A 12,633-nucleotide genomic window follows, 5' to 3' on the forward strand; every position below is an offset into this window, starting at 1 on the left:
TATGGCTGGGATGGTAGTGTCGCAAAAATGTTATCCCATGAACTGAGGCAAAATGTTGTGACAGCCCATTAAAAAGTTCTGAGCTTTTTTTGCAAACTGTTCATTATAAGATGCATACATGATTTTCTCCACCAGCAGCAAAACTTGTGAGCAGTGACGTGCAACAAAGTCTTCCCTTTTTCTGTTTTACAGTCTCACTGGCAGCACACTTACTGAAACTTGAAAATACAGTACAATCGGATGTGCCTCATTTCTTACAGTGGCTTGTCTAATCTCTTTCCCAACATAGTTTACCACGGTATACACATACAGTAAATGACTGTCTTCTGTTGCAACACATTTCACTAAACATATTGAGAAGTGCTGCCTTCATTAAGAGATAACGTCATGGTTGAAAAGCTGCAGCATTTAGTGTCTTTGTAAATACAAAATGCTATCCCAATGCCATGCAAGTGAGTCATACATTCAAAGCTACGGTCATGATCTCCAAATTAGAGTTCATCCTTTACCCTACAAAACAAATAAGATCTATTGAAGGGACATAATATCAGCATTGTTGTGTTATGGGAAATATAGCTATGACCTGCAACTACAATCGATTTGTCTTTTCTTTGAATGTATCACCTGTTAGAATTTTTATTTATATAATTTTCATTATTACAAAATACCAAGTAGCTGCATCATTTTGCATCATAACAAAATGTGCAAAAAGTAATGTGGCACAAACTTTGCATATGACTGTAGATCTATAGCCATCAGAAAAAATATAAAACAATTGGCTAGTAAATAATTTAAAATGTCATTTTAAAATCTTGTAAACAGATATATTCAACATTTTAACACATTCAACTTACCATAGAGCACTACTTCATCAATCAAATGGCATAGAGCAACAAGCAGTCAATGCATATCTTTATTTTTAAGTTCATACAGTACAAAGCCTACTGCAAATCTAAGTTGAATGTTGGCATATCTGCTCAATCTATTTGTACAAGAGCAAAACAGCAACACATAACACAATGATTTGAAATGTCATGACTTATCAAATGGCTTTACTGGATTTCTGAGGCCAAAGGTGAAATAGTATTTGAAGACAGGTCTGAAGGTGTGATCTCTGAGGCCATATATGAGAGGGCTCAAACACCTGGGGAAAATGATAAGGCCTAAAAACAGAACATACTGAACATGTGAGGCCTTCACAGGATCCATGTTCCAGTGCACCACAGAGCTTATCATGTGAAACAGAGTGGAGCTCAGACACAGGCAGAACTGAAGCAGATGCATCAGCACCGTCTTGTGGGCCTTACTGGCTGTAGACACGTTAGACGAGGCCAACCTTGCTGTAACCATGATAGCAATGTATGTGTAAATGATAATGACACCAACCAACACAAAATACACAATGGTGAAGGCCTTGTTTATAGTTGTATAAATCTCTAGTCGTAAGACTGTGTATCTGATGCAGAATATCTGCATGGTGAAACCTGTGTTTTCAAGACTGACATACACAAAGAGTTGGGTGAGTGAGTCTAAAGAGCTCACTATCCACATGACAGCGATGGCCACGCTTGTCCTGCTTTTGGTGGCAAACTCAGCATGCCTCAGTGGGAAGCAAATGGCAACATACCTCTCCAGAGACATCACAGCGAGGTTGAGGGGTGCAATTTTTGCGATGATGCCCGCAAACAAAGCCACCACCAAGCAAACATAGCTAATCATTTTGACACCGGTCGCAGCAAAGAGGTACATCATCGTACTCGCTAGAAGGTGCAGGGAGTCAGTGAGGAGCAAATGACCAAAGAGGATGTAGCGGGAGGACTCATGAAAGAAAGGCTTCCTCATCAACGTAAACAGCATGACGCCATTTACATACAGGAAGAGTAGACACGGCATCAGGGAAAGCACAGCTTTAACAGGCTTCTGGAACAGCACCAGGAGGGTTACTCCTGTTGTCTCATTCATGGCCACAACTTAATGTAGCATCTGTAAAGGCATGCCACACACACAGACATCAGACCGCTTCCTAATAAACAGTATAATTGTTATACAAAGTAAAAATACAATTTGTACTAATCCGGATGCAGATGAGACTGTTGTGAAGGAAAAAAAAATCTTAAATAAGCATGTTCGCCTGAAGCACAGTCACAGTTAAAAACATTGAAAAAGTAATTACTGTACACAATCCAATAGCCAACCACTATTTCAAGTATAGAACAATTCTGTAGTATAACAATCAATAAAAAAACATTTGAGAACAACATAGAAATGCACAGTTAATGACATCAATTCATTGTATGTTTGAGATGCACTAGAAGAATACTTACACGTTGGTCAGGAGCTTATGCTGCTTTGGTTTGACTTCATTTGACTGTGAAGTTGTGTAGAATTGAATGAGACCAATGACTCAATCACCAGCCCAACATGTCCTTCATATAAGACATCAATGTCTTTGTGACATCATCACATACGTCAGTCTAATCACCAATCACAGCACAGCAGTGGTTGATGTTGGATAGACAGCTTATTGGAAGGAGTAAAGATTTGAGAAGGGGTGTGCTAAAAAAACTGAGATGATTGATATCAATATTTAACACCAAAATTCATTGTACCTTCTTCATTTGGAATATCTGTATTGGCTTTTTATTTGTTGCAGCTATTAAACACTGTTAAACAACTTGAATTCAACATTTTACCAAGGCTAAAGGAAGAATAAAAATCTATAGAAAATCATTTCTATACATTTTTAATGCATTTTGACACCTTGCTGTCTTAAAAACAAATATTTTTTGTTTCCAATGGTAAAACCAAAAACAGAGCCTTTCTTGAATTCAGCCTTGTGACCGAAACATTGTCAATTATTTCCACATAAGGTGAAGTGACAGGAATGCCAATGTGCTCAAGTAAGTTTTCATGAAAACTGAAAAGAAAAATAATTTGTAAAATAGTTAACAGAAATGCAATACATTGCTGAGAATTACATATAGTGACATATATATATTGGGTTGGCAAGAAGGCAACAAGAAGTTCCTGGGCTCAAATTTTAGCCCTGGTCCTTTCTGTGTGGAGTCTGCATGTTCTCCCTGTGTTTGAGTGGGTTTCCTCTCATAGTCCAACGACAGTCAGGTGGATTGGAGACTCTTAATTGTCCATAAGTGCGAGTGTGAGCGTTCAGGTTCAGGTGAGTGTGTTTGTCTGTCTGTGTGTTAGTCCTGTGATGGATTGGGACGGATTTCAGTGATTCTTTAGTCATAGGAGCCAATCAGGACCATGTCCAGTTGTGATGCGTTTACTGAAACTACCTGTAATATAAGGTGGATTTTTTAAAATGTAATATCTTAAAATGTAATCACTCAAACAAACTCAAACATAACAATGTCTTCATTAAACACCATTGACCATGTATGTATATAAAAAGAGAAAAATTTGAATTTCTATAATATGGGACTTGGTACATACTGTATTTTCACAATAGTTAAGGAACTATGTGCAAAGACATTTGAAATCAGCCAGCAGCGGCCGTGACAAATGTCATGTTCGTGAATGTGTGAACACTGCAGATAACTGAGACGTTTCTAACTTCTTTGAAATTACCAAAATTACCTGAACTAGGCTCTCTTAGAACCAACAACTAATAACCAGACACAAAATTGTAAAAGCTCTTATGTCTCTTCAGTCTGGAAAAGCCCCTGGGTTAGATGGGTTTACACCTGAATTTTTATTAAAAAATTCCAGCGTCATATAATGGAACCTTTAATGGATATGTACCGTCACTCAGTTGACAACAAGGCATTGCCCCCAACTATTCAAGAAGCCCTTATTACACTAATCTGCAAGCCGGAAAAAGACCCCGAACTCATGGGTTCTTACTGCCCTATTTCTCTGCTTTCAGCAGAAAGTATTTGCTAAAGCAACAGCAATGAGACTAGAAGAATATCTCCTTTCACTCATTCATAAAGATCAGACCGTCAAAATAGAGCGTCAATGAACACTCTGAGGTGCCTTGCCTACATAATATCAGAGGCAGGGAGATCAAATGATCTATCAGTAATTGTCTCACTAGATGCTGAAAAGGTGTTTGATTGTGTTGAGTGGTGTTATATGTTTAAAGTCCTGGAACAATTCGATTTTGGTAAATACTTCATTAACTGTATAAGGCTTTTATATGATAAACCTAGAGCCAGAGTGAGTACTAATGGAACCATATCAAGCCCCTTTCCTTTTGGACGTGGCACAAGGCAAGGGTGCCCCTTATCCCCACTGATTTTTACCCTCAACCTGGAACCGCTGGTTCAACAAATTAGGGAGGAATCTAACATAACGGGACTCTCAACTGGGAAGACTACACACAAAATCACGTTATATGCCAACGATATACTTTTGTTTTTAACCAATCCCAATACCTCACTTAAAGCTTTACTCAACCTGATTGATAACTTCAGTAGTTTTTCCGGTTACAAAATTAACTGGTCGAAATGTGAGCTCCTCCCAATATCTAAGCCAGGGCTATCTTCACTGATAACCTATCCACCCTTTCAGGTCAAACCCAGGATTAAATATTAAGGTATCATGACAGACAGCAACCTTAATAATTTGTATAAACTCAACCTACCCCTATTGCAAAAAATTGAAAGGGACTTGTCAAGATGGACTACCCTCGCTTTAAGGCTTACAGGCAGATTAAATGTTCTCAAAATGAACATACTCCGTAGACTTATGCATCTATTTCAATCAATACCAAGTGGTCTTCCACAATCCTTCTTTAATAAATACAATAAAGCAGTGGGGAGGTTTCTATGGAGTAACAAGGTTTCAAGAATTAAAAGATCAACTGTGAATTTACCAATAGAGAGAGGAGGACTAGGACTTACAGATATGCAAATATACTACTGGGCTGTCCAGTTAAGACCACTATTTTATCGGTTTGGAGGAGACGAACCGCCCTCCTGGACACAAATAGAAAGTCATATCTTAAATATAGAAGATTTATTGCATATTCCATATTGCTTTAATAGTAAAAATGTAAAGAAATCATTATTCATTCAATTAAAATTTGGGACAAAAACGATTATTATTTAGGACAAAATACTTCTTTATCTCCATTCACCCCTATAATGTCTGATTCCTCTTTCGAATTTGTCCGGAAAGACCAAGGTTTTAAAGTATGGGCTCAGAAAAATCTAATGAAAATTAGTGACCTGTATGACACTCTAATGTCATTTCAGCAATTAAGAGACTCCTACCAAATACCAGCCATACATTTTTACAGATACTTACAATTGCAACATTTTATACGATCACAATTGGGTGGGTCTCTGGTGAGACCAAAGCTGTCACAACTGGAATCACTGCTAACCCAAAGAATTAATACTAAACATATTTCAACAACTTATGCCCTCTTAATGGCAAATAATAAAGCTAACACTACCTTTGTCAAAGGGAAATGGGAGAGAGATCTCTCCTATTACTTACAGATGCACAAAAAGGTTTTATAAATACAAGATTTAATATTTGTAATTTTAAAATTATCCATAGAATCTATTATACACCTGGAAAGATTAGCCGTTTCAGGGGTAATACATCCCCACATTGCACCAGGTATAACAGTGAGATTGGAAACTTCTTAAATATGACCTGGACGTGTCCAAAGTTAGAACAATGGTGGGACGCCATAGAAAACACACTCAGGAAAGTCTTAAATATGGAATTTAGTTTTTCACCTTCCATAGTATTCCTTGGAGATTACTCTAATGTTCAATTTAACTCAGTAAATTCAGCTGATTGGATTGGCCATGACGGCAGCAAAAAAAAAAAATTTTGTCTAAATGGATTGATAAGGACTAGTCATTCACAATGGGTAAATTAACTCAACTTCTGTATGCCCTTAGAAAAGATTACGTATAATTTACAGGGTAACCCACAGAGATTTCTAAAACCATGGCAAGCCTGGATGGACTTCTTAGAATATACCTTTATAGAATATAATTGGGTAAGCCTGTACTGCATCACCACTTTACTCCCTTTTTTACTATTATTATTGTTGTTATTTTTATTTTATTTAATTTATTAACTTATTTTTCTTTTTATACCGACACTGCCATCTTCCTGTAGATGATAAGGCGCTCATGTGTATGCATGTGTGAGGCCACACGTATTCGGGTATGTGTGTGTATGTATATGTTTGTGTGTTTGTGTATGCTTGTGTGCATGTGATTAACCATTTGGACATTCGCCAGTATATATCTGGATATACGAATTAGCAGAAGTGTGCAAATGAACTGAAAATGTGAATGTAAATAATATCAGCCTTGTTGGAAAATAAGGCAAAATTTAAACAATTTCTATGGGAAATATAGCTATGACCTGCAACTACAACAATCAACAAGAAGTGTGTTTAATTTTGCACACATGTACACACGAGTACATCTCAGACAGAAAATACAGAGTAATTGCATTATTTTGCATCATAACAAAATGTGCAAAAAGTCAAGTGGCACACAAACTTTGCATATGACTTTATGTCTTTATCCATCTGACAATCCAACAATCAGCTAATGAGTTATTTAAAATGTATTTCAGAATCTTGTAAGCAGATGAATTCCACATTTTAACACCTAGTCATTCAACTTACAATACACTTCTTCATACACTAAATCAAATGACATAGAGCAACAGTCAATGCATATTTTTAAGTTCATACAGTACAAAGCCTACTGCAAATCTAAGTTGAATGTTGGCATATCTGCTCTTTTGTACAAAAAAAAACAACAACATGTAACACAATGATTTGAAATGTCATGATTTATCAAATGGCTTTACTGGATTTCTGAGGCCAAAGGTGAAATAGTATTTGAAGACAGGTCTGAAGGTGTGATCTCTGAGGCCATATATGAGAGGGCTCAAACACCTGGGGAAAATGATAAGGCCTAAAAACAGGACATACTGAACATGTGAGGCCTTCACAGGATCCATGTTCCAGTGCACCACAGAGCTTATCATGTGAAACAGAGTGGAGCTCAGACACAGGCAGAACTGAAGCAGATGCATCAGCACCGTCTTGTGGGCCTTACTGGCTGTAGACACGTTAGACGAGGCCGACCTTGCTGTAACCATGATAGCAATGTATGTGTAAATGATAATGACACCAACCAACACAAAATACACAATGGTGAAGGCCTTGTTTATAGTTGTATAAATCTCTAGTCGTAAGACTGTGTATCTGATGCAGAATATCTGCATGGTGAAACCTGTGTTTTCAAGACTGACATACACAAAGAGTTGGGTGAGTGAGTCTAAAGAGCTCACTATCCACATGACAGCGATGGCCACGCTTGTCCTGCTTTTGGTGGCAAACTCAGCATGCCTCAGTGGGAAGCAAATGGCAACATACCTCTCCAGAGACATCACAGCGAGGTTGAGGGGTGCAATTTTTGCGATGATGCCCGCAAACAAAGCCACCACCAAGCAAACATAGCTAATCATTTTGACACCGGCCGCAGCAAAGAGGTACATCATCGTACTCGCTAGAAGGTGCAGGGAGTCAGTGAGGAGCAAATGACCAAAGAGGATGTAACGGGAGGACTCCTGAAAGAAAGGCTTCCTCATCAACGTAAACAGCATGACGCCATTTACATACAGGAAGAGTAGACACGGCATCAGGGAAAGCACAGCTTTAACAGGCTTCTGGAACAGCACCAGGAGGGTTACTCCTGTTGTCTCATTCATGGCCACAACTTAATGTAGCATCTGTAAAGGCATGCCACACACACAGACATCAGACCGCTTCCTAATAAACAGTATAATTGTTATACAAAGTAAAACATTTTTTTGTACTAATCCGGATGCATGAAGCCTGTTCAGGATGAGATTGTTGTGAAGAAAGAAAAAATCTTAAGCATGTTTGCCTGGAGTTAAAAATATTGAAAAAGTAATTACTATACACACTGCAACAGCCTACCACTATCCCATGTATAGAACAATTGCATTGTATAACAATAAAAAACAACAACAATTTGAAACCACATAGATGCACAGTTAATGACATTGTAAATCAATTCATTGTATGTTTGAGATGCACTAGAAGAATACTTACACGTTGGTCAGAAGCTTATGCTGCTTTGGTCTGACTTCATTTGACTGTGAAGTTGTGTAGAATTGAATGAGACCAATGAATCAATCACCGGCCCAACATGTCCTTCATATAAGACATCAATGTCTTCGTGACATCATCAAATGCGTCAGTCTAATCACCAATCACAGCACAGCAGTGGTTGATCTTGGATAGACAGCTTATTGGAAGGAGTAAAGATTTGAGAAGGGGTGTGCTAAAAAAAAACTGAGAATATTGATTGATAACAATATTTAACACCAAAATTCATTGTACCTTCTTCATTTGGAATATCTTTATTGACTTTTTATTTGTTGCAGCTATTAAACATTGTTGACTTCAATTCAACATTTTACCAAGGCTAAAAGAAGAATAAACATCTATAGAAATTCATTTTTACATATTTTTAATGCATTTCGACACCTTGCTGTCTTAAAAACAAATATTTTTTATTTTCAATGGTAAAACCGAAAACAGAGCCTTTCTTGAATTGAACATTGGCAATTATTTCCACATAAAGTGAAGTAGCAAGAATACCAATGTGCTCAAGTAAGTTTTCATGAAAACTGAAAAGAAAAATAATTTGTAAAATTGCATATAGTGACATATAGTGATGTGTATTGGGGTGGCAAGAAGGCAGCAAGAAGGTTCTGGGTTCAAATCTCAACCCTAGTCCCTTTCTGTGTGGAGTTTGCATGTTCTCCCTGTGTCGGTATGGGTTTCCTCCCACAGTCCATAGACATGCAGACCAGATGGATTGGAGACTCTAAATTGCCCATAAGTGCGAGTGTGAGCATTCAGGTTCAGGTGAGTGTGTTTGTCTGTCTGTGTGCTAGCCCTGTGATGGATTGGTATTCTGTCGAAGAGTGTTTCCCTCCCTTCATCATATTACATTACACCACATCAAAAGTCCAATCCAAAGACAATACTCATCTAGAAAATGGCGTGGGCAACCTTGGACAATAATTTGCCTTGGAATTTATTGTTTTCACTGGCCCACTTCTACTTTGAACCCCTCCTAGCTCCAAAAGTAAAAAAATACTCACTATGTAATGTGGGAAGCAGTGAGGGAAAGTTGTGTGTAATGCTGAATTATCCTGTAGCCCAGCCATGGACTGCAGAATGAATTATCAGTATCAGAGATAAGCTGTCATCATTTCTGATGGCTGATCATGGTTTATAGGCATGTGAACGGCCTCCTGCAGGAGTTGTGTGATGCTGGACGTCCTCAAGGCTCAGGCCAAGTGGTTTCCTTTGTAAATGGACAGCTGGCTGAGACTAAAGTAGGCCTAAATCTCTTCAACTACATTTCCTATTCCCTCTCAACCATCTGACCCCTTTCCACTCTTCCCTGTACTGTATTTCCCTCATATTCAGTCTTTAAAATGTTATTTTCTTAAAATAAGTGAACAATTCTGCCATTAGGGTGAGATAATTCTACTGGTCTTCAATGCAGTTTCACAAATTTCCTAGAAACAAGTGTCAATATGTTGAAACGAGGCACAGTGGATCACTCAAGAAAATGGCATTTGATTCAAGAAATGTCTCAAGACATGTTGATTTGTATTGAAAACAAGTTAAATTATCTTACGCCATTGGCAGACTTTTTTTCATTTGCTTTAAGAAAAATACGATTTTAACACTCAATACCAGATGAAATATTTTTTTTGCGTGCATCTTGCCCCGACTATTTCCACCTGTTCTCCAGCCTTCATGTTACTCTCTGCTCCAACACCTTATGTATACTGAACAAAAATATAAACGCAGCACTTTTGTGTTTGCTCCCATTTTTCCATGAGTTGAAATAAAAGATCTAAGACTTTTTCTATGCACACAAAAGGCTTATTTCTCTCAAATTTTGTTCACAAATTTGTTTAAATCCGTGTTAGTGAGCACTTCTCCTTTGCCAAGATAATCCATCCACCTGACAGGTGTGGCATATCAAGATGCTGATTAAACAGCATGATTATTGCACAGGTGTGCCTTGGGCTGGTCACAATAAAAGGCCACTCTAAAATGTGCAGTTTTATCTTGAAAAAAGACATTTATTAGGCACTGAACTATGGATCTCACATGACTAGGGTTACAGATATGCATTTTTTGAAAACCAGTCAGTATCTGGTGTGACCACCATTTGCCTCATGCAGTGCGACACATCTCCTTCACAGAGTTGATCAGGTTGTTGATTGTGGCCTGTGGAGTGTCGGTCCACTCCTCTTCAACAGCTGTGCGAAGTTGCTGGACATTGGCAGGAATTGGAACACGCTGTCGTACACGCCGATCCAGAGCATCCCAAACATGCGCAATGGGTGACATGTCTGGTGAGTATGCAGGCCGTGCAAGAACTGGGATGTTTTCAGCTTCCAGGAATTGTGTACAGATCCTTGGAACATGGGGCCGTGCATTATCATGCTGCAACATGAGCTCTGGTGGACATTCCTGCAGTCAGCATGCCAATTGCACGCTCCCTCAAAACTTGCGACATCTGTGGCATTGTGTTGTGTGATAAAAAGTGCATATTTTAGAGTGACCTTTTATTGTGACCAGCCCAAGGCACACCTGTGCAATAATCATGCTGTTTAATCAGTATCTTGATATGCCACACCTGTCAGGTGGATGGATTATCTTGGCAAAGGAGAAGTGCTCACTAACACGGATTTAAACAAATTTGTGAACAAAATTTGAGAGAAATAAGCCTTTTGTGTGCATAGAAAAAGTCTTAGATCTTTTATTTCAACTCATGAAAAATGGGAGCAAAACCAAAAGTGTTGCGTTTATATTTTTGTTCAGTGTATATGCCCTACCTGACATCTATACACTGTATACATCATCTATTCATCTAGGAATGGTGCCATTATAGATACCAGCCAAGCTTTACGTATATGTTGCAAAAATAACGGGAAAACGGGAAATAATGGGAAACCGCGTCAATATCAAAAGGCTGAGAAATGTTAGGCCCAAAATGATGTGAGCAGCCAACTTTCCCCACAGTTCAGGACTGTACATCGTGTAAGTATTGATTACACAGTCACATCACATAATCTCAGTGGCTTTGGTTCCTTGGAGGACAATCATTATGATTCATTAATAATTCAAATGCTATATTGCAGCATATCCTTGAGACTATTAGTCCATGGAGGGATAATTAAAGTCTGCATTCTCATTCCCCGGAGGAAAAAAAGCTCACAGACAAAAACATGTCACCTTTGTCATGAAGTTTAGGAAAACTTTTGATGTCAGATAATTGCAAACATGTTTGTGTTTTTGTTCCTCCTACTCACTGAATTTTTGGTAGCTAACTGTATACTATCTAATAAAGCAGAAATATTCCTGCTCTATCACCTTTTCAAGAAGGCCTTTACAAGAGACTGTTATTTGATCAATACAGCTTCATTTTTGCTCATGTTATTTTGAAGTGTGAGGAAGAGATGTTGTATATGGAAGTAGAAATCTGGAAAAATGATTTAAAATATTTCCTATAGTGTGTGTGTGTGTGTGTATATATGCAAAAAAAACAAAGGATATTTTCCCTCAGATGTTGACATGAGTAGTCAAAAATAGTACATAAAGAGGACAGTGGGAGGTGTGAAGATTCAGTTAAGGTTAAATTTTCACAATTGCATCTTTTTATACTGCTCAATAAAGAACAGACATAATTGCACTGTGATGACTGATAGCACACAGGTACACAAGATATTAGTGTCTGTTACCTTAACAGCCTCTTGATACCCTCGAGTGTCATGAACAAGACCATCCTAAATTAACTTATATAACATGAATGGAGGCAGTAAGAGCTTGTTGAACTATCTAGAACATTTTGGGAAGCTAACATTACATTGTGCAAGCCCAGTGGCCCATGCACGAAGCTGGAGAACAGCAGCAAACTTGTGGCGTGTGAGAGCTTTTCTTTTTGTTCTGGCAAAATGTTCCCTGGCTCCAAGCCCGAGCCGCTGATGCAGAACTAAAGGCAGCCGCTATCTAGTCATGTGTAACTAGTACAGTGAGGAGGAATGCTAAATTGAGTGGACTTTACATGGCCACAAGAATAACATAATGCCAATTCCTAAAGCTACAAACAAGATTTTTATGTAAAAACACACCTGTTTTATCAGCTACAACAGAGAAGAGGGTCCCATCCCCCCCGATTGAGACCCTGTAGCTTCGCCCCATTTACCCAAATGAAACTCTGGTGTTGGTTATGTTCACTTCTTCCTTCCCAGGAAGCAACACATCAAAACTCACTGCCATTTGGAGCTGCCAATGTGCGAAGTTGCCTTGTGCAACTTTAAATACACTTTTACATACATACATACAAGTCGTATTACACCAAGGAAACCATAATTTATACGCTGCCCCAAAATATCATACACTTTTTTTTTTTTAAGAAAAATATATTGGCTTTATCAGTGCTTGAGGGGAAATTTGTCTCTATACATTAATCCATTTCTAATCTTCAGTAGGATTTGGGGAGTTACAGTGTCCATTAAAGTATCTCTTGTTAAATAAAAGACCAAATTCAAAATGATCAT

At 38.2% G+C, this 12,633-nt stretch overlaps 2 protein-coding genes across 2 annotated transcripts; both read right to left on the reverse strand.

Annotated features, from left to right (window-relative positions):
- Positions 1 to 1,032: 1,032 nt before the first annotated feature.
- On the reverse strand, positions 1,033 to 1,962 carry LOC139927113 (odorant receptor 131-2-like). The gene has a single exon (XM_071919125.1). It carries the CDS (start codon positions 1,960 to 1,962, stop codon positions 1,033 to 1,035), a length of 930 nt encoding a protein of 309 aa, XP_071775226.1.
- Positions 1,963 to 6,792: 4,830 nt separating this feature from the next.
- On the reverse strand, positions 6,793 to 7,722 carry LOC139927114 (odorant receptor 131-2-like). Its single transcript, XM_071919126.2, has one exon. The coding sequence runs from the start codon at positions 7,720 to 7,722 to the stop codon at positions 6,793 to 6,795; it is 930 nt and encodes a 309-aa protein (XP_071775227.2).
- Positions 7,723 to 12,633: the final 4,911 nt, after the last annotated feature.

Source organism: Centroberyx gerrardi, chromosome 11 (genome assembly GCF_048128805.1).
Source record: "Centroberyx gerrardi isolate f3 chromosome 11, fCenGer3.hap1.cur.20231027, whole genome shotgun sequence".
Lineage (NCBI taxonomy): Eukaryota > Metazoa > Chordata > Actinopteri > Beryciformes > Berycidae > Centroberyx > Centroberyx gerrardi.

What these genes read in the sequence shown, in the direction of transcription:
- LOC139927114 (XM_071919126.2), bottom strand. Translation starts at nt 7,722, where the DNA reads ATGAATGAGACAACAGGAGTAACCCTCCTGGTGCTGTTCCAGAAGCCT.
- LOC139927113 (XM_071919125.1), bottom strand. Translation starts at nt 1,962, where the DNA reads ATGAATGAGACAACAGGAGTAACCCTCCTGGTGCTGTTCCAGAAGCCT.